Here is a 23276-nt window from a genome sequence, read left to right as displayed (position 1 = left end):
TCTATGCTAGCTAATCCCTAATAATTTTGAACACCTCTATTAAATCTCCTCGACCTTCTTTGCACTGAGGAGAACAATTCTCTCACTCTAAATTCTCCACATAACTGAATTACCTCATCCCTCCTACCATTCTGGTAAACCTCCTCTGTACCCTCTTCCCTCTGACATCCTTCCTAAAATGAAACCTAGATTTGAACACAGTACTCTAGCTGAGTGATTTATAAAAGCTTACCATAATTTCCTTGATTTTATATATGCCTCTATTTTGAAAGCCAAGGATCCTGTATGCTTTTTAACAGCTTTATCAACCTGTACTGCCACCTTCAAAGATTTCATATGTGAGCCCCCAGATCTCTCTGTTTCTGAAACCTTTTAAATTATACTGTCTCTTCACATTTTTTCCTTCCAAAATACATCACTTCACACTTCTCTGCATTAAATTTCATCTCATTTCACCAACCTATCTATTCCCTCTTGATGTCTGGTACTATCTTTCTTACTGTTTGCTACATTTCCAAGCTTTGAGCCACTCTGCAAACATTGTAATTGTGCCCCCTATACCCAAGTCCAAGTCATTTAGTATATGTCAAAAAGAGCAATGATCCAAATGCCGACCCCTGGAGGACACTTTCCTCCAGTCTGGAAAAACAACCGTTCACTCCTACTCTCGGCTTTCTGTCTCTCAGACAATTTTGTATCTGTGCTGCCACTGTTCCTTTAATTCCATGGGCTTCAATTTTTCTAGCAATTCTATTATGTGGTACTTTATCAAATGCTTTCTGAAAGTCCATATACGCATCAGCGGCACTAATTTCATCAACCCTATCTGCTGTTTCATTGAAGAACTCAATCAATTTTATCAGACACGATTTTCTTTTAAGAAATCTGTGTTCACTGTCATTTTTTTTACCCATGTTCTTCCATGTGACAATTTATTTATCTTGGACTATATTCTCTAGAACTTTTCCCATCACCGATGTTAGGCTGACTTAGCTGGTAGTTACCGAGTTTATCTTTCTCCCCTTTTTTGAACACGGGTGTAACATTTGCACCACTCCCACATCCAAGGAAATATTGTGGCCAAAGTCTCTTCAACATTATCCTTACTTCCTTCCTTCAGCAACCGAGGAGGACTCATCCCATCCGGACAGGATGACTTTTCTACTTTGAGCATTGCCAATGATTTTAGTACCTCCTCTTTATCTATTTTCAGCCTATCCAATTCCTCTACTTCCTCTTCCTTTACTGTAATGTTGGCAGTGTCATCTTCACTAATGAACACAGATACAAAGTAATCAATTAGTACCTCAGCCATGCCCTCTGCCTCCACAAAATGATTTCCTTTATGGTCGTTAATTGGCTCTGCCTATCCTTTATATGTTCATATAATAATTTAGTGTTTCCTTTTACGTTACCGACTAATCCTTTCTCATACATTCTCTCTGACCCTCATTTCCTTTTTCAGTTATGCTCTGCACTCAGTATTCAGCTTGATTCTCTACAGTATTATGAACCTGACATTTAACATAAGCCACCTTTTTCTGTTTCATTTTAATCTCTCTTTCTTTAGTCATCCAGACAGCTCTAGCTTTGGATGCCCTTCCTTTCCCCTTTGTGGGAATGTATCTTGTCTGTACCGGAATTACCTCCTCTTTGACGGTCTCCCATTGCTCATTTACTGTTTTGCCTGCAATCTTTGTTTTCAATCCACCTGGGCCATATCCAGACTGAAATTAGCCCTCCTCCAGTTGAGTGCTTTCACCGCTGATTGTTCCATAACTAATCTAAACCTAATGATATTGTGATCACTGTTTCCCAAATGCTCCGATGCCCACCTCTCGCAAAAGTCCGCTAACGTACCGGTAGACACCACGTGCTCCATCTCCAGGGAAACCTTGGCGCAAATGGAGCCGCAGAAGAGAGGCAGGCAGTCGAGTTGAATGACCCCCTCGACTGCCCTTTGCCTGGACTGGTTAATGGCCACCTTGTCCAAGCCCAGGAGCAGTCCTACGAGGACGCCCTCCAAACTGCTCCCGCTCCCCTCCGCACCGAGTGCCCAAAGATCAGGAGCGTGGAACTGAAGTGCAGCCAAAATTTGAGGAGCAGCCCCTTCAAATATAACAGCTCTACAAATCTGTGAGCATAGGTGCATAAATTACACTCCCCTTTCAGTTATTCACATTTATTCTGTGTTTTCGAGTGATTCATTTTTTTTTGTTACATTTTATTATCTTAAGTTCCTGCCATTCTCTGAAAAGTCTCATTCTTGAATTAAATTATCTTACAATTTTAAGTTAAAATAAAATGTTATTTTAAAAGACTTGTCAAAATTTGACAAAGTTTAATTCATTTTTCATTGCATAGTTTAAATGTCTACATAAAATCCATATCTTTCAGATTCCAATTACATTGTATTAAACGGTTAATAATTAATATTCAAGCACCTAATTAAATAGTACTTAAATTTTATTTTATTCAAAATGAGAATTCATTTTGTGACTGAGCTCCTTTAAAGATCAAAAATCCAAGGTTTTCAATCCACGACTCGAAGTAGCTATTGCTGAGTTCAGCACTGCATCGTTATTGGTGCGTTGCATCCTGTCAATTCAGCCGTTCTTTTATATAGTGGCTTTGGTGTAATAAAGCATCCCAAGACATCCCTTTATATAGTGCCTCTGGTGTAATAAAACATCCCAAGACATCCCTGTAATAGTCTATACACTATTACCTAGTGTAATTAAAAAGCTCCCCTAAGTGCTTCGCAGAGGTAAGAACAGACACCAAGCAGGAATAAGTGTTTGGCCATGACTGAAGGCAAGTTCAGAGAAGTAGGTTATTGAAGAGGTGCAAAGAGGTAGGGATTTGGGGAAAGCGCTCCAGAATGCGGGCCAAAATGGTTCTGCCAGGAACAGAGGAGCAGAGAAAAAGAATGTGATGAAAAGTGGTCCAGAATCGGACTAAAAAAGGTTACAGAGGGGAGACATCATAAAGCAGCTTGTAGATGAGGAAAAGGGTTTTGAATTGACTGCCATGGGAAAGGCAGGGATCAAATAGCGGTTGAAAAGGACAAGGCTTTTTAAAGGAACATTCAGACCATGGATTATTTATATCTTAACATTATCTGGTGCTTTTCCTGCAACGCTAAGTTAGTCTCAGTTTTGTGACAGGCAAGGCTTTTGCATCAGTGAGTGTTATCTGAAATTATACAGGCTGTGGTTAACTCTTGAGGCATCGATCACCCTAAAAGTTCTGTCCTTACCTAATCATGATCTCCAGTATGATTTTCAGCATGGCTGCTCCACTGCTGATCTTGCTGCCTGTGTTACTCACTTCTGGTACTCTGCCCTTGAACACTGTAATGATGTATTACCTTGGACATCTTCAAAGCCTTTGGCAGAGTCTGGCATTTTGCACTTCTAAATCAGACGGCCTCTCACTGAATCTATGTTCAAATTGCACTGATGGCTCAATCTTTGCCTTTTTCCATTAACTCGGGGCTCCCCCAGTGCTCCTTCTTCATAGTGACCCTATCAACTCTTGCTGATGATTCCATTCTATGTCCATCAACTTCTGGCAGATCACATACCCTCCAGTCTTCTTACCATGCAATAGCTGAATCATTACATCTTGGTCTCTTATATGCCCTTTGAATCAATAAAAGTATTCTGCTTTTGAACTGCTCAAAAATACTTCATATCTCTGAAGTCCAACAGCTCCCACCCCTTACCCAATGCAACTACGAGTGGTATTGTGAGTGAGGTGTCATTGAGGTGTCAATTGCCATGCACTGCTTTTCAGAGAGATCACATACTGTGAAGAGTCATTGCAATTACATGTGCAAGAAATTCACTAAATCTTCACTCTGTGATCAACTTGTATATTATGTGTGTATATGGTGTATATTGTATATGTATTGATATATTGTGAACTGTATAGTGTGTACTGTAAATTCATGGATAATCATAGTATATTCTGTACTGTATATTATATATTATGTACTTATTGTAGGACCTGTACTGGGTCCTTGACTATTCTTTGGAGAAGGTCTTTGCTAGACATCTCTAGTCTTTCCATTTTATTTCCCCAGGTATTGAACAGAGCATAGAACAGGAAGAGGGTCAGAACAGATCCTCAGCTGACTTAAGAATACGCAAGACACAGGTCAGTGACTTTAACCTTCTGGTGTTTCCAATAAATTATATATTATTCAAAGTAGTCACAAGTGTATGAGCCAGCCTGAACATTCGACAACAGTGCATAGTTTCCAAAAACGATATCACCATGCTCTGATCCCATTTTCTTTTAGACATAAAGCAGATTCCAAGTGTATCAGCATTCTCCCATTCATTACAATTTTTAATAGATATTTGATGACTCAATTGCTGTCTGCAGTTTGCAGGGGTCAATATCAAGCAGTAGGAGGGAAAGCAAAGGGCCTGCCCCACAGATACTTTGGGCCTTGGTCACCTTTGTTACTGAAGCCAGTTACTCCAGGCGATTACTTAGCAGTGTTGTGGCATGTACACCAACCTACAAATCACAGGAAAGCTGACCAACATCAATATCTTTTCATTTTGGAAAAAAAGCCCCAAAAAAGCAGACAACTTATTTTAAAAAAAAGAATAAATAAAAAATGTACAATGGTAAAATAAAGACCATTGAGCAAGAGCATTGCTTCAAGGCAATTGAATAAGTGTTTTGGGATCATGCCAATGGCCTCACACACACAACAGACAAAAAGTTGCAGTTACAGTGGGAGTGCAGCAGGACATGAACTTGCCATAACGTAAGCTGCAGATATACCCAATATTGCATCATTTGTGTTATAGAGAAAAAACAAGTACTAAAAGTATCATTCGTACAGTGCCAGATTTAGAAATGTTCCTTATTTGATGGGCACAAGCTCCACCAGGAAATTTTGATTTTTTTACACTTTGATGTATTTTGAGTATATTGTGATTGTATTCACATTGGAAGTCTGGTCCCATGTCTGTAATCTCACTGACACTCATCAATAATCACCACCATTCACATTGGCACTGCTGTTTCCCCCTCCCATCATTCACACTAGTGCCCTTCTCCTCCATAACAATCATACTGGCACCTACCTCCACCCACATCATGGATATTGACACACAACTTCCCCTCTCAGCCATTCACACTGGCACTCTCCTCTTCCCCTCTCCACCATCCACACTGGCACTCTCCTCTCCTCTTCCCTTCTCCATCATCCACACTGGCACTCTCCTCTTCCCCTCTCCGCCATCCACACTGGCACTCTCCTCTCCTCTTCCCTTCTCCATCATCCACACTGGCACTCTCCTCTTCCCCTCTCCGCCATCCACACTGGCACTCTCCTCTTCCCCTCTCCGCCATCCACACTGGCACTCTCCTCTCCTCTTCCCTTCTCCATCATCCACACTGGCACTCTCCTCTCCTCTTCCCCTCTCCGCCATCCACACTGGCACTCTTCTCTTCCCCTCTCCATCATCCACACTGGCACTCTCCTCTCCTCTTCCCTTCACCATGATCCACACTGGCACTCTCCTCTTCCCCTCTCCACCATCCACACGCACTCTACTCTTTCCCTCTCTGCCATCCACACTGGCACTCTCCTCTCCTCTCCTCCTTCCCTCTCCACCATTCACACTGGCATTCCAATCCCCTCCCCTACCATTCATCCTGGTACTTATCTCTGTTACCTCCCCACCTTCCCCCCCACCCCCCGTACCACCACAAATCACACTGGCACTCTTCTACCCCACCCCGCCAACCACTGCTCTGATGCTACCCCTCTGCCGTGATTGAATTGTGCTACATGCTATCGGTGGGAATTTGGATCCTGCATAGACTATGGCAAAAATCATGCCCCAGCATGCAGTACAGATCAGTTTCCAGAACGAGAGCAGCGTATGTTCAGAGCCAAGATAGGCAGTGAGGGACGGAATGGGGTGTGGCATTCTGCAAATGTTAATTTGTGAGCTGGCACACACAAAAATGACCATGAAAACCACTGTTTTGCCATTAAAACTCAAACGGTTCAATAATGTTCTCGAGGATGAGCGTCGGCCACCTCTCCCCAGTCTGGCTTGAATGTGACTCCAGTCCCAATACATGGTTGACTCATAATATCCTCTGAAGTTGCCTAGTAATAGTAAAAACAATTGCTACTAACATCTTCTCAGAGCTACGGGCAATTAGTTCATCCCAGGAACTAATTTTTTTTTTAAATGTTCAGTTTAACCTGCAAATATCCAAATTTCTTTACCTCAGATTAATCTCGATCTCTAAACTAGGGCCAGTTAATCATTATTTTGAAAACTGCAAAAAATACCCAGATTTAATTACCAAGTAGCAAGTGTTTGTGTTAATAAGTAGATGAATACTCTGAAGGGCCAAGATCCAAGCAGCAGTATAATGAGATAATCTCCCATCTCGAGGCTCATGAGGTTGAATCTTGGTTTCACTGGCGCTTGGGTCCTTTGGTACCACTTGTTCAGTTTCACAAGGTTATCACTGGGCCGCTGTGTTTGGCAACACACACTTAATCCGAGATATATAATAGACTATATCCCACCATAATTGGTCAGCTTAAACCTGTGAGATAGAGAGACCCTGCAAAGGACATTTTGTCGTTTAATAACTCTAACTTCATTCTACTTGGCACCAAGGTCCATGAAGTATTGAAGTCTTAATAATTTGGCTGAGAGTTCTAAAAGGTGCGCAAACAATGTCAGGCAGCTGCACCAGAATAAACAGGGTCTTGGGCTGGATTGTTTAGTTTAAAACTAGGGCCACAAGAGCTATTCAAGACTTTGGTGAGATCTCATCTGGAGCGTTGTGTACTAGGGGCCATCTATTAACTTGGGCAAGCAAGGTGTGAGGTTGGAGGTGCAGAAGTTTTACTTTTCTCAAGAGGGCCATTGAGCTGCTGAACAGCATTCCACGGGCGATAGTGAGGATTGACTCCTTGCAGTCCTTTAGAAAGGCATTCGATGCTTTGTTCGAAACCATGAAGCACCAGGTAGATGAGATTTGGAGTAATAACTAACAATTTGGAATCTCCTGGCGCTTATCTGATTGTTTTTGAGAAGTCAAAGAGGAATTTTTGGCAAGCGTTTCCTGAATTGGTTAGAATTGCTTTTTTTTTTGCCGAGGAGTTGGGCGGGCAAAGGAAAAGTGGCGATATGTCCAATAAGAAATGGAACGAGCGCATAAGAGCCTGATGGCCTCTTCTTTTCCCGAGGACATAACATAGCATGACAACAATTGAACTTTGTCCAAAAGGATCTACAACACGAGAGGTTGCTGTGGCCTCTCCATAATTGTGGCCCCTGCCAGCCACCAAGTAGCAAAATGGAGAAGCTCTCTGGCAATACTGTTCCACTATCCAAGTTGGGGAAGAATCTTAGTAGTTTGAGGCAGTTGGGAAAATACCAAACAAGATATATATATCCAAATATGATGTGAAACAAGGGTCATTAGTATTAGTATGGTAACTAGCACTCAAGTTGTGAGACATGGAATAGCAACGCCATTGGCTCATTCCTGCTCACACAACTTCTAACGATCTCAAAATGGAGCAAAATTAAAACTATATAAATTAGCAAATCTGTACAGTTACGCTTTATTCAGCAGGGTAAGGGTTACTAACTAACTGTACGCCATTGTTTATTCAGGGTAAAGATTCATCGATGTATAATTGTACAGAGTTGCTGTTTATTTATCAGGGTTAAGGTTCAACTGCATGGTGCTCTTGTTGAGTGATGCATTACATTTGAGACTACACAATGGTACTCAATTTTCAGTCCTAAGTAGTGCCTTCTCTCATTCATTATTTATGTGAGTCACGTGATGTCAGCCAGAAGAGTCTGAAGAGGTTTTTAAATCTTGGTTAAATATTTCACTAAAACATTAATATTTTCCTGTCTTACCCCATGTTTAACATTGAATCTGCCAATCGTTATTAAGTTTATTAGTGAAATGTATATATAATACAGTGATGGTGATTTAAAGCTGCATTTACACTGGAGCAGTTGTTGGATAGCAGCTGCCACTCCCACTGTTTTTGGACACTGATGTAAGTGTTGTGGGCTGTTTCTATGGGAGCTGGATAGACTTTAAAATGGCACAAACAGCAACAACTACACTGAGCCGATGCCTGTCCCCCTCCCTGTATCTGGGGAAGGTCTATACGGAGCAACGGTTACAAAGTCGATCTGCTGCCCTCTACAGTGTAGGAAGGCTTCAGTTGCTCAACCCCGAGCAGCCAAAGAAACCATGGTTGCCAGCCATTTTGCATATAAGCTGCACGGTCTGTCTTCGAAAAAATCGCTGAAACCTCCCTGTTCTGTGGTGCTGTGCTTGATGGAATGCTAATATTCACAGGCAGAGTTTCCAAACTGAATATAAATGAGACATAAGGATGACTTGAAAAGAAGCTGTGCGGCATCTAATTTGCAACAGTTGCCTTAGACTGGCGTCAGCACAACAGAACCGGCCTCAGATTTATGGTCCCTGTTGTTCTGGAAACGTGTAATTTGGATTTAGCTCCTCCGATTCCAATGTGATGTCTGAAAATAGTCATGAAACGGTTTTTAAAACAGCATATTAAATGTAACTTTATTTTTGGTCTCACTGCTGTCTGTATTGTTCAGTAACATTATTCCTGGCTGCAATGCCAGCAAGAGTACTTTCAGATCCTTTGGCAGTGTGTGTGTGTGACAATATATGTGGGTAGCAACACTGTGGTTGAGACTCTTATTGTCCATCTCTGAGCAATTGGGGTGCCATGATGTTGTCAGTTTTGATGTACTATTGACTCGGCCTGCGGTGAACAGAGGGCTACTTCCTACCGGCATCTTCACAGCGGTATTAAGCACTGATCAGTGGGTCCTGGTGTATCGTTATGCCAATGTCCTTGCACTTAGTAATTGCCCTCCCTTGGACAATAGTAATGAGAAATAGCATTCAACATTGCCAAGGAACCCAATATACACTGAGGAGCAGATTCTGAATAATCCATGGTGATCTATTACCAGACACAACCGCCAGCCTGCAGGCTTCTTCTGCAGTGTGAGGTCAGGAGGCAGCTCGGTCACATTGTGAAAGCTGCAATATTACAATCATAAATCAAATTCTGGCATTTGCTAAAATTTAGTGTCTTTTGTCTTTTTTAGCCCTACGTTTGTGCTGTACAGTTGCCCTCACCTGTTTGTAATAATACAGCCTCAGGACTGTCCAGTATCACTAAATGTCACACTGTCACTATCGCTGCTGTTTGTTTGACTTGGCACAACAGCCACATGAGCGTGGGCACGATGGCCACCCACAAATGTTTGCCGCGGTTTCCCAGAGCATTGTGTGGCAACTAGCAAAATTCCTGAAATCCAGAGCACAGTCAGTGCAAGAATTGCATTACCCTAGTTGAGGATTCAATGTTTTACTATATAGGCGGAGAAGCCGCAGAAAACGGCAGGCAATCCTTTGCCATAGCAACATTGCCTCTGTAGCATTGGTTACATGCAGCTAGTGTCAACATCTCTTATAAACTTTCAATTTAGGTACAGTATTAAATCTAGAAGAAAGAGGTATAATTTAGCTTGGCAGGTAAAGGAGCACTGCTGTTATCTGAATCGCACAGTGTAGCAAAAGGCTGGTGTCAAGCATGTCTTTAAAGCCTTGTGGATGTAACCATTGACATCGCCGATGCCCAATGAAGCAGATCAAATCCAGCAATGCAGAATGAGAAAATTAATGGCCTCTTTATTGTACATATAGCAGAATTAAATCTGCTAAGTTTCCTTTTCAGAATTTGTTGGGTAAAGGTAGGGTGGGTGCTGGGGGGCAGAGGGTGGGTGTCGTTGCGGAATGCACAGAGACAGAGAAGTGGAGAGTCTGGGGTGGATGGGGCAGAGTTGTAGTGAGGTGGAAGTTACAGAGATAGAGGGGCAAGGCATTGAGGGATTTGAACAAAAGGATGAGAATTTTAAATTTGAGCTGTTTAAAGACCGGGAGCCAGCAGAGGTCAGCATGGACAGTGATGATAGGCGAGTGGGACTTGGTGCGGGATCGAATACAAACAGCAGAGTTTTGGGTGAGAAGACGTTTATGGAGGATGCAAAGCTGGACAGGAGATCATTGGAATTGTAAGTGGTTTCCCTTGGGTGTTTTTGACGCACCCCCACCTTACACTAGTTCTAGACCTGGGAGTGATTACTGTACTGAACAGATGAATGAGTCACGGACAAATACCTCGGTCTCAATGGGCAATGCTTTATTCAAGCTAAACACAGACCTGCACCTAGTAAAACCACACGCACACCCTGGTGTGTAAAACAAACAAATGCAGTACAATACACAGCGTGGCCTGTCTAACAGGCCCCTAATGCGAAGTTCCCACTTATAAAATACCCCCCCCCTTGTAAACCCCTAAGAATTTGGTTGGGAGAACGCACGATACCTCACACCGTGGCTGTGATCTTAAAAAGATGTGTGTGCAGAAATGCTCACTGATTTCACTGGCTTACTCGCTGCTTCTTCCAATGAAAAGATGTCTCTTCTGGTTTCTTCTCCCCGTCCCAAGACGGAGGATTGGATTCTTGTAGGGGCAAAGCTGCGAGGCAAGAGAGAGAGCTGTGTCCACATGGTCGTCTTTTATACCCAGCGCTGTTTGCCCTTCCTGGGTCATTGCTGTTGAGGCTTCCTGTGGGTGTGTCTTCCTTTGGCCTTTGTTTCAAGGTTTCCTGTGCGTATGTCTTCTGCTTTTACCCAATAAAGTTCCTTGTTTTCGAGGCTTCATGTGTTTGAGTCCAGTGATGGGTTTTCACTTCCAGGCAGTCTGGGCTGAATGGCTCTCCATTGTTCTGGTAGGTAACTCATCCAGGTAATCACGGATTGACAAGTTCACCTTGCCTAACAATGGACTCCATTAGCCCACCTCCTGCCTTATTGACATTCCAGACTCCCTGCCCATCATTCTAAATCTAAATGGAGCTCACCTGGGTCCCTCCCACAAACAGCTTCCAGTTTTCTTTCTGTGGTGAGAAAAATATTAACCGCTATGTCCAAACAATGTCCAATAAATCCTTGGGGGTTTGATGCTCCCAGCCCTTACAGTCCCCCTTATAATATTTCAAGAGTCTTCTAGAACATATCAACATCTACTGGTGAGCAAGCATCACGGTTCCCAACCAATCCTATCCCCTTTTACTTTTAAAACACCCTGAATATACGTCTCCAAAATACAACTGGACATCGCACTGTTACCATATAGATACAGAAAGTTACATTCAAGGTTCATTAACTACGGCCTCCCGTTGACTCCAGAGCGCCTGACTTCTCTTTTTTTACAAGAAATAAACAACAGGTATATCACAATCAAAAGCTGTACAATGACGAGAGCATGTGAGCATATCCAGATCCATGGACGAACCACCACAAGGTCCCACCAGGGCGGGGAATTTATCCATTTAATTCTTTCCCCTGTGTCCCGGTTTGTCTGTTCCAGTGTGAAATAATGTTTTTGGGATAGCTCAACGGCCTTTAATAACGTTGTTAGGTGTTCCGGTAGAAAAGGAATCTGATACCCAAACTGGGTAATGTACTGCTGCAGGTTCGGGATCGTGTCATTTACCATAATGTGTACCATGGATGGTTCTGGGATCGGAATAATATGTTCCTGTGCCACTTGAACTTCAGCGTGGGGCTTGAAGCAGAAAGTGCTGTCTGTGACTGGACACCAAGTGTCCCGGTGCACTCGATACCGGTCCACACTCGTGGTTATGCAGTACGTCCTGTCGCCCGCATATACTACCTGAGGTGGAACGTGGCTCTGGGCCATCACCTCCATGGTGCAGTTAATCGGCTCTCGACTCTCGGATTCAAACCCGTACTCTAGTCGATCGAACGCGTTCAAATGCTGGCGACACAATATGCTGTGTGCGCCCCTGTTCTGGCACCACTTGAGGTCAGTGCCTGTCATGGCGTGCTCCCACTTTATAACAAATGGTGGGACCGCATGATACCGCACATGCACCCCTTCCTGTATGACTCCAATGTTCTCCACCCTGTATACCGGTGCTGGTTGTGATGTCCCACCCATTGCTGGCATATGCAACACTATCCCCATGATTGTGTGGTTGGACCGACCGCAATCCACTGGGACTGGGTAGGTTTCGGAGGCTTAATGGAGCTGACACGGGCTCATTGAATTACTATATGGGCTGAGCGCTGCGAGGTGCTGGTTGCTGATCCATAACTGAGGTCATCTAAATTACTGCGCCCCTCGCTCAGCAACCAGGCACTGTACAAATCCGCACACTTCGTTTCGTGCTGCCTGCGTCGAGGCATTCCTGTCCTCCTGTATTAATGCATTTACAATCTTTGCGTGTGTCTCCAGCTCTGCGATAACCTTTTTAAATGGACAATCATTGCCTGGTCCTCCTCTAACACCGACCCTTCCCCCAGGATTTTCCGTAGCTGGTCCTTTTAAACCACTGATCTGCAGCTGCACGTCGTCCATTATAGGCAGTCCCTCGGAATCGAGGAAGACTTGCTTCCACTCCTGAAGTGAGTTCTTTGGTGGCTGAACAGTCCAATACGAGAGCCACAGATTCTGTCACAGGTGGGACAGATAGTCATTGAGGGAAGGGGTGGGTGGGACCAGTTTGCCGCACGCTCTTTCCGCTGCCTGCACTTGATTTCTGCATGCTCTCGGCGTTGAGACTCGAGGTGCTCAGCGCCCTCCGGAATGCACTTCCTCCAGTTAGGGCGGTCTTGGGCCAGGGACTCCCAGGTGTCAGTGGGGATGTTGCACTTTATCAGGGAGGCTTTGAGGGTATCCTTGTCGTACTGTTGACGAGAGATGTACCCGCGCTAAACGCTGTAATGACATCATTGAGCACCTCTCGCCTCTGCCTCCCTGGACCAACATTATCCCTCACTCCCAATGTCGTACAATCTTTCCCAACTCACATCCCCATAACTGAGTTCAAAGAACTGGCAGAACATTTCTTTAATGAGCGCCTCATACAGCTGCTCAGTTTCTTTTGGACACCACTCGGGCAGATGTACCCTGGTTAGGTTTAAAATGACTGACGCGACCGCGTAATGCACCCCTTGTAATAAAATCTTTCCAGTCGGGACGAAAACGAAACCATTCCCTGGGCCTGGTGTGATGGCTGGGCACCTAACTTCTGTCGACTGTACTGGTGGGGCTGTGGGCAGGGGCTTCCTCTTGTGTACTACAAGTTCAGTGGCATTTATTGTGTTGGGAGGGTCTGGAATCAAGCAGGATTCCATACTCCGATCCCATCTGATCCCAGCCCTGGCGTCCTGCCATTGCCTTGAAAAGGCAATCGACACATCTGGGCAGATCTGCTCTGACCCCCACATACACACAAATTCCCTGTTCCTCCTTCCATCACTTGTCCCAGCACACTTCCACTCCCTCCTTTGACCCTGTGATCTGTCGGTATGTATTGTTTCCCAGTCCGCTGTCTGGTTCCCCGTGTCCTGACTCAATTTCCTGAGCTGTCGCCACTGTCCCAGGGGAATGTGTCCCTTGCACTTCAAGCATACGCGCTTGCCCTCAGTCACCCTAACCCATGTGGCTGTGACCTTGAGTCTGGGACATGGTATGGAAGCCTCCACGTATGTGAACCTAGCGTGGCTGGAGTATTTTGTCGAATTCGACCTCAGCCACCCTGGCCACCTTCCCTCGTGGAAGTAGGCTGCCATCCCGTCCGTGTCCCCTGTCCTACCTCCCCGTGTCATGGTGGGTCCGTTCCCCCCCCAGTACATCCGTAGAGGAAGGATGACTCGGCGTCCCCCCCTCCTCCTGTACCCTGTTCCGGCCAAGCGCCAGAGAACCATTACCAGGGTTGTCTCCATCTTTCTCTCGGCTTCCTGTGAAGACACAAAGAAGCAACAACCTTTCTGTGAGAGGGTATACCTCCACAGGTCTAGCTTCATCAGAAAACACACTCTGTAAAACACAAAACTGAGAAGGAAACTACATACACTGCCACCCGTCTCAGGGTGACCATGCTAGGTCTCTACGTCCCTGGGCCTTTTACAGCTCCTCAGCGGTGTGTAAGGAGGTGCCCTCGGCCATGGGATCCTGCTACTCCTAACCACCACCACCACGGGCTCCTCACTGTCCCAAACTGTGGGAGGAAGACCCGCGTCCACCATGCTGTTTACAGCGCCTTGGTGCTTCTTTCTGTTTCTCGCCCTTTTCCCCCGGGTTAAACAACTTGCACTGGTTCACATGGAACCACTTTGTGCGCTTTGGAAGCTTAACCGCGAACACCATGGGACTGGCCTTATCAATGATGCTGTAGGGTCCCATGTATAAAGGCTCAAACGTGCCCACCCGAGCGTAATTGCGGACCATGAGCTGATCCCCTAACTTCCCCTCGTGGGTTCTCCGGGGCTCGAGCAGCAACCGATTGCTCCGGTGCTGGCAGCTTGTCAATGAATCTGTTTCAAGTGCTCGAACAGATTCTTGACAAACTTGTCCCGGTTTACCCCTCTCCTACCCTGCTGTGAGAACTGGCGCCAGAACATGGGTGGGTGTGCGCATGACCCTACCAGTCCTGAGCTCATGTGGGGAATACCCTGTGCTTCTGGAGAGGCTGGCTCCGACCCCCATCAGGACAAACAGCAGGACCTCACCCCACTTTTTCGGGGACTGTCCTGTTTCCTTCCACAGGCTTTCTTTGATGGTCCGATTAAGCCGCTCCATAACCCCCTAGCACTTTCAAGGTAGCCTGCATGACCTGCCCTGTGAAGTGGCTCCCCTGATCGGACTCCACGATCTGTGGCAGTCCCCACCTAGAGAACACTTCCCTCACCAAGATCTTTGCCGTCGCCAACGCTGTGGCTGATCGGCAAAGGAAGGCTTCAACCCACTGCGAGAAAACGTCCACTAGGACCAAACAGTACTTGTAACCCCCCTTTGCGGTGGGCAATGGCCTGATGTAATCGACCTGTACCGACTGCAATGTTCCTTCTACCCTTCTCGTGTGTCCCATGGGAACCTTTCTTTTCTGGGGATCGGGGTTGTTCACTGCGCACACCAGACAGTCTGCGCAAAAATCGCGGACATCCTCCCTCAGTTGCAGCTACCACCCTGCCTGTTCTACGCTCTGCTAGGTAGTCTCCGGTTCTGGGTGTCCCGCTCCTGGGCCCCCATGGGCTATCTGGAGGAATTCCCTCTGGTGCTGTTCTGGAACTACGCACTGATTCCACCCCCTCCTCCATCCCCTGCCCCGCAACCCTGAAAAGCATTCCCTCCTTTAAAGTATTGCCTGTTACCCCAAACGGGCCTTCTACCTTTTCTTCCCTAGCCAGCTGTTCCAGGACAACCTTGAGGACGGGATCCTGTGCCTGGACTTTCCTCAAGTCCAGGGCCAATGCTACCCCTATACTCCCTTGTGTTCCCCCCCCCTTTGTCCCGGATCGCTGCTACTGGGCTGGACCCGTATGGGTCCCAAAACTCTCCTGTTTTGGCTCCCTCATTGGCTAACTCATCAGCCTTTTGGTTGCCTTCCCCTCTGGGCTCTGTCTTGGAATGGGCCTTTACTTTATGAATGTAATGGCTTCCCTGGGTTCCCATGACCTCTAAGATCCTTTGCAACAGCGGTTTGGTTGCTGAGGGCTTCCCGTCTGCGGAAGTGAAAGCGCGAAGAGACCAGATGGCCAAGTATTTGGTGCACGAATTGCATGTGAACATGGAATCCGAGCAGATGATGTATGGGGTCGGGAACTCGTCGGCATGGGTAATGACATACACCACTGCCGACAGTTCGGCGTGCTGAGTGCTCAGGGTGCTCGGGAGTTTGATGGCCCTTGCATTGCCTGCCGCGGGTCATAAATCCCACACCCAGTGAAACGCTCACCTACCACTGAACTGGATCTGTCGACTATTTTGCAGCCCTTGGGGTGTAACCCTGCCCGAAATCCTATGTCTACGTCCCATACTCCCTCTACCGAACACTGTTAGCTGCCAGCTTGGGCTCTCACAGGTCTTGCACACTCAGATTCATCTGTGAGAGCAATAAAGTCCAGCGAGCAATGCAAGCACTGTTCACTGTGCCGTCCTTTATCCTCCCATCTAATAACATCTGAGTGGGGGAATGATCTGGGATGACCCCGTGAAGAGCTGGGAGCGCTTCATGGTTCAATGCATGGCAAGGAGATGTCTCTCGCAATTGGAGTATCCCCGTTCTACATCTGTGAGCACTCTTGAGGAGTAAGCCACGGGTCTCAGTTTACTGTGCCGCTCCTGGAGCAGCACTGCGCTCAAACTGTCCCCGCTGGCTGCGACTTCTTAAAAAAAAGTCCTCCCCACCATTAATCGCCCCGAGTGCAGGTGCCGTCTGCAGGTCTCCCTTGAGACGATTGAACGCGACCGTGCAGTCCTCATCCCACTCCCATCGACTCCCTTGCGGAGGAGCCGAAGTAGAGGGGCTACCATGGCGGCGTAAGTCTCAAAGTCCCTGCAGTACCCCGTGAGCCCCAGGAAGGATCTCACCCCCGTCACGGTCATGGGGGTTGGTAACTCCTGTACTGCCTTCGGGTTGGCCTCATCTATAGCCCTTTCCCCAGCCCTCACGGTCAGCCTGAGGAATTTGACTTCCCTCTGACCGATCTGAGCTTTCTTGGGATTGACCTTGAACCCGGTATCCTTCAACAGCTCCAGCAACTCGGCCAGCAGCGGACCATGCTCCTCCCTCTCATCGGAGAACAGAAGCAAATCGTCCACATACTGCACCAACTGCTGAAACCCATTAAACTGTTGGACATACTATTTGTGTGGAAAGATGGAGGTGCTATTGTGGAAACCCTGGGAAAGGCATGTCCAGATATACTGTTGCCCTTTAAATGTGAATGCGAACTTGTACTGGTCCTCTCTTTTGAGGGGAATTGACCAGAACCCGTTTGATATATCCAGCACCGTGAATGTGGTCGCGGATGTTGGAATGCTCCCTATCAGGTCGGCTACGGCCGTGACAGTGGGCGCACAAGCTGGGATGTTCTTGGTTGAGCACCCGATAGTCCACGGTGGCCCTCCATGACTGGTCCAGTTTCTGAGCCAGCTAAAGTGGAGAGTTCACGTGTGTGGCTATGGGCCTCAACACCTCCTGGGCTACCAGGGATCCCGGTGCCGTCTCTAAGTCGGCCGCTGCCTCCCTGGGGCAATTATACTGTTTCTGCGGCCAGGACATAGGGTCTCCTTGTACCCTGACTTCTACCCCCGTCACCCTGCCACAGTCGTGTTTGTGTGTGGCGAACGATGCAAGATTGTCCCGCGCGTAAGCCTGGTACTCAGCCAGGGTATTATTGACCAATTGCTCTAGGTCATAACTACCCTTCGGCTTCATCGTACACACTGTGCCTTTACCCTCCCCCTTCCTTGGGATCACTACAACTTCTTCCTCCTTATCGGAACCCACTACTCCCCAAAGGCAGTGATTCCTTAAATCCACTATGATTCTGTGGGCTAACATAAAGTCGGCCTCTGGGACTCTTGACCCCGGCTGCTCCCATTTCAGCAGTACGCACTTCCATTTTCCATGGAGTGATCCTAAATCGATGGCTAGTGGCCTGGAGATCGACCCTGCCTGTTTGTTCCCTGTGAATCCCACCAGACTCTCTAGAACCTTGCTAGACAAAGGTGAGGTAGTCGGATTATTTATGTGAATCACCGTGCTGGAAGCCTCGGTGTCCAACAAATACTTCCCCACTACCTTCTCCACCCCCATCTTCACACATGGTCTACTCCACTCATCGTATGTGAGCAAACACAGGTACTCAGACTGGGTGCGTGCTAGTCAGGATGGTGGGATTACCGGAGCGGTCGGGATTTCCCTGCTCACGGCAGTGTCTACCCTTCCCTGCTCTGGCACAAAAGCGGTCCAAAGGGTGGTCACCAGAACATCAAATTGTTCTGGGGTCGATCCCTTCGCCTCGACAGGATTTGTCTTGGGCACTGGAGGATCCCCTTTGCCTTGCCCCCTCCTCAGGGCCGGGCAGTCTCTCCTCCAGTATCCCATCTTCCCACACCCGAAACATGTCCTCGCCCTCTCTGAGCTACCTCCTTCCTGGCGCCATTCCCTTTTACCACCCTCACTGGCCTTTAACTTGTGAACCTTCCCTTTGACGACCTCCTCCTCCACGCCAGCCTTAAATGCCAGACTCATGTGACGGAGCACATCGGCCTCCGTGTTCTGGAGATTCTCAGGGTCAAACCAGTTCTCAGACTTTACCCTAATCCAGGGCAAATTCTTTGACACTGGGGTCCTGAGCCAATGGTTCCTTGGTTCCCCCTGCAACTGCGCTCAGTTCAGCAATCCATGACAGGCTTTTATTATAGACCTGCCAGAGCCTTGAGTGCTGCCCCAGCCAATTGCAGCGTCCCTTCCACCCTGAAGAATGGACTGCCTTGGGTGTGACCCATGGCTCTTAGAATTTTCTCCTTTAAGCCCTCTATGGTTCCCTGCTCCCTCTTGCTTTCGGCAGATAGGGCCTGATACATCTTCTCCTCCAGGGAAAATAATAGCAGCTTGTGAACCTCTGCTTCATTACACCCATTAATCCCTCCCACCTGTTCCATCTCCGTGAAGTGGACCAATGGGTCTCCTTCGTTGGTGAGCTTTGGGCACCCCTGAAATCATATTTTGCAGTTGTGGGGTTGTGAAAGGGACCACAAAATCGCTTTGCAACACCCCTGACCTTGGCCATCTATGGGCGCACCGTACTTCTGCTGCCACATCGGTCCCTTTGATGCTTTTTCTTTTGCCTTTCTGTGCTCCTTATTCCCCGTCCACTCAGCAGCTTTGTCCTTCAGATTCAGTCTGCAAAAGTCTAGTACCCACTGTCATGTTACGTTAACTTTCCCAAAGATATATGAGGAAATCTGAGCCCCCATTGCCGATCTCTTGACCTTAACATCTTCCATAACTCTCTTCAGTACACCCAGGTCCTGCCGCGGTCACCAATTCTGTAAGTGGTTTCCCTTGGGTGTTTTCGACGCGTCCCCACATTACACTAATTCTAGTCCTGGGAGTGATTACAGTACTGAACAGATTAATGAGTCATGGACAAATACCTCGGTCTCAACTGGCAATACTTTATTCAAGCTAAACATACACCTGCACCCAGTAAAAACCACAAACACCCTGGTATGTAAAACAAACAAATGCAGTACAATACACAGGGGCCTGTTAGACAGGCCACACTAACGCGAAGTACCCACGTATAAACCCCATAGAATTTGGTTGGGTGAATGCACGATACCCCCTCATGCCGTTGCTGTGATCTTAAAAAGATGTGTGTGCAGAAATGCTCAGCAATTTTACTGGCTTACTCGCTGCTTCTTCTGATGAAAAGGTGTCTCTTCTGGTTTCTTTCCGTCTCAAGACAAAGGGTTGGATTCTTGTAGGGACGAAGTAGTGAGGCAAGAGAGAGAGCTGTGTCCACATGGTCGTCTTTTATACCCAGCGCTGTTTGCCCTTCCTGGGTCATTGCTGTTGAGGCTTCCTGTGGGTGTGTCTTCCTTTGGCCTTTGTTTCAAGGTTTCCTGTGCGTATGTCTTCTGCTTTTACCCAATAAAGTTCCTTGTTTTCGAGGCTTCATGTGTTTGAGTCCAGTGATGGGTTTTCACTTCCAGGCAGTCTGGGCTGAATGGCTCTCCATTGTTCTGGTAGGTAACTCATCCAGGTAATCACGGATTGACAAGTTCACCTTGCCTAACAATGGACTCCATTAGCCCACCTCCTGCCTTATTGTCATTCCAGACTCCCTGCCCATCATTCTAAGTCCAACATGGAGCCGCACCTGGGCCCTTCCCACAAACAGCTTCCAGTTTTCTTTCTGCAGTGGGAAAAGTATTAACTGCAATGTCCACTAAATCCTTGGGGGTGCGATGCTTCCAGTCCTTACAGAATAGTCGCGTCTGAAGGACACAAAAGCATGGATGAGGGTTTCCGTGGCAGATGGGCTATGGTGGAAATGGACACCCTTTGTAATGGAGACAATATGGGGTTGGAAGCTCAGCTCAAGGGTATAATGCATGAATTCTGGTCCAACCTGAGAAACTGGCCACAGAGTGATTACCTGGCTGAATTACCAGAACAATAGAGAGCCATTAAGCCCAGGCTGCCTGGAAATGGAAACCCATCACTGGACTCAAACATAGGAAGCCTCGAAAACAAGGAACTTTATTGGGTAAAAACAGAAGACATACCCACAGGAAACCTTGAAACAAAGGCCAAAGGAAGACACACCCACAGGAAGCCCCAACAGCAATGACCCAGGAAGGGCAAACAGCGCTGGGTATAAAAGACGATCATGTGGACACAGCTCTCTCTCTTGCCTCACTACTTCGTCCCTACAAGAATCCAACTCTTTGTCTTGGGACGGAAAGAAACCAGAAGAGACACCTTTTCATCGGAAGAAGCAGCGAGTAAGCCAGTAAAATTGCTGAGCATTTCTGCACACACATCTTTTTAAGATCACAGCCACAGCATGAGGGGGTATCGTGCATTCACCCAACCAAATTCTATGGGGTTTATACGTGGGTACTTCGCGTTAGTGTGGCCTGTCTAACAGGCCCCTGTGTATTGTACTGCATTTGTTTGTTTTACATACCAGGGTGTTTGTGGTTTTTACTGGGTGCAGGTGTATGTTTAGCTTGAATAAAGTATAGAGAGGAATGGATCCATTGGCAAGGGTATGGAATTTGTGATGGGGGGCAAAGATAATGGCTTCAGAGAAATTGTCCAATATCCAGTCTTGGATGAACTGCAATCAATCTGAGCACAAAGCCAATGGCGAGGTTAAGCTGGTTGTTAACGGCTTATGGAAACGGACGTAATTTCTGCGGATAAGGCAGCATGTGGATGAGGAGAGGCAAGGATAGATCCTTGGAGGACTCCAGAGGTAATGGTGCAAAGTTTGGAAAAGGGTCTTTGGCTATACTTAGATAGGTATGAGTGAAACCAAGCTGAGCAAAGGAGGAGAAAAATTGGAGGAAGATGGTGTGGTTGACTGTGTCAAAGGCTGCATAGAGGTCGAGGAAGGATGGTGCATCACAGTCACAGAGAATAGCTTTTGAGAGTTTTTTACGGCCATTTTGGGGCTAATTGGAGATTTCCTGCTAACAGCACAAATATGGGCAAAGAGGGAATGGGGGAATTGCAGAAGAGACGGGCATAGATTTTAGAAGTTGAAGGACTTTGGAGAAGAAAGAGAAGTTGAAGATGGGGTAGTAGTTTGCAAGGGCAAGGGTCAAGGTGCATTTTTTTCTTGAGGAAGTTAAGGATGGTGGTTTAAAAGGGAGGGCAGTTCATGAGGAGAGAGAACCATTTACAATGTCAGCTAGCCTAGGGGCCAGGATGGGAAGTTGAGTGGTCAGTTTAATGGGAATGGGGGTCACAGGCACAGGAGATGGACATGATGAGTTCATAGAGAACAGAGGCAGGCAGATACATAAATATGGATACACGGGTGGGTGCATGTATACACATGGGTATATGTATGTATAAACAGAAATTATCGTGCTGCACCAGTTACCAAGGAGTAAAGTTCACCATCCCTTCACCCCGCCCCCATCCCAGCATCTAACTGCCTCAGGTGATTTCTTATTGCGGGTTTTGATCACTCTGTGTGAAGAAGTGCGTGCTTACATCATCCTAAAGGTGTCCTTCACCAATTTATGTCTAAGACCCCTTGTTCTGTAATCATAGCTTAACTTGAAGTAGCATTCAAGATTAACATTCCCTTTTTTTTTTAGTATGTTTTTGTCTCTATAAAGTCCCTTCCCACATACCAGCTTTCAAGACTAAGGAATCTCAGTTTTATAACCATTCCTCATAACTCAGTCCTCCTGACACTTGGGATCAGCCTCATGGCCCTTGTACCACTTCAGGGCCCATTGGTGAGAAGTAATTGCAGTATTCAAGGTGATCAGGGCACTGCACAGCTTCAGTATGACTCCCTCAGATTTGTGTTCTTGAATTGAGGAGATAGTTGAACTTTCGGTTTGTAATGACTGGACGTGGTTAGTGTAGATTTTGTCCTGAATCTTGCTTAATGCCCTTGGGTAAATAGTATTCGCCCTGGGGATTTATTGGTTGTCAGCACTTTAAGACAATCTGGCACCACTTTGTAAGTGATATCAACACTAAGTTTAGTTGTAGAACATCCTATTTTGGGTTTCATGATACTAGGGGAGTCCCCTGGAGTTCAGTGCCAGGTCAACTCCTCTTTTGGTTGTTAGTTGGGCATTTGTCCGACCATTAGTGTATGGACCCTGACCTTTGCAAGGTCAGCTTTATTTCTATCGTGTGGGCAAGCTCCTGGCATATCTTGGGCCTGAGTTTGCGTGGTAGGAGGAACAAGAAGTGTGGAAATCGCCTTTGAAGGCTGCTTAGCAGGTAACATGTAAATGTAAAGGAATGAGGCCACTTATGAATAAGTGGCTGCATATGGGACTGAAAGGTACAAAGGCTGTTGATTTTAATGTAAATTCCAGTCTTGTCGAAGGTTGTTTTGCGTACAAACGTACCCATTGATTGACACAGTGAACGTGGAGGCAGAAAACCGAGTCTGTGACCAAGTGATGGAACCGCAAAATATTCCAACCTCCTGTTTGGGGAAGTGGAGGTGGTGCAGAATGAAGTGGTAGGGAGAAGAGTGGCCATCCTTGTTTTTATAAGGCACCCTAGAATAGCATTGCTGCATACGTAGATGGAGAGTCATGGCATACTTATCTGTTCCAACGGTGCAGGGCCAATAGTACATGCCAGCTGAAGATGCCCTTGAAGCAGATGGTACAGGTCTGCATCTGGCTGTTTGCTGACCTGGAGCCTGTCTAGCCAGTTTGGCAAAGGGATTTCCACCTAGGTGCGTATCTGCCTTGTGAATGTGGGTAGGAGATAGGTGGGAACAGTCTGTCTCTGGTATATCTCCCTTTTGTTCCTTCTCCTCTTTCCTTAAAAAAAGTTAATGGAAAACCCATTCTCCCAATATTGTGGACATACCTAAAAAGAGTAGTGCCACATCACTTAGCACAAAACCTCCTGACTAACTAAATAGAAACAAGAAAGAAACAAACTATGTGGATAAATAGCCTCAAAATGCAGCTGCAGATCTTAATATGCAGTGCTATAAATGCACATCCCAGCTGCACTAGCCTCCCATGTGTTACGGGCAGGTGGATGACTCAGCAGTGTACTGGCATAAGTGCCGGGAAATCGAGTGGATGT

General features: G+C 46.6%; 1 protein-coding gene across 2 annotated transcripts in view; it reads left to right on the top strand.

Annotated features, from left to right (window-relative positions):
- Positions 1-23276, top strand: part of LOC139226452 (syntaxin-1A-like) — a 227531-nt gene that overhangs the window by 127189 nt on the left and 77066 nt on the right. For both annotated transcript variants that reach the window (XM_070857231.1, XM_070857230.1), the window contains exon 5: positions 4088-4161. In XM_070857231.1, coding sequence (XP_070713332.1) covers positions 4088-4161 — 74 coding nt within the window. The remainder of the gene's footprint in view (positions 1-4087; positions 4162-23276) is intronic.

Source organism: Pristiophorus japonicus, chromosome 16, assembly GCF_044704955.1.
Source record: "Pristiophorus japonicus isolate sPriJap1 chromosome 16, sPriJap1.hap1, whole genome shotgun sequence".
Taxonomy (NCBI): domain Eukaryota; kingdom Metazoa; phylum Chordata; class Chondrichthyes; family Pristiophoridae; genus Pristiophorus; species Pristiophorus japonicus.
The sequence above is the reverse complement of the archived record's forward strand: the minus strand, read 5'-3'. Positions and strand labels throughout refer to the sequence as shown.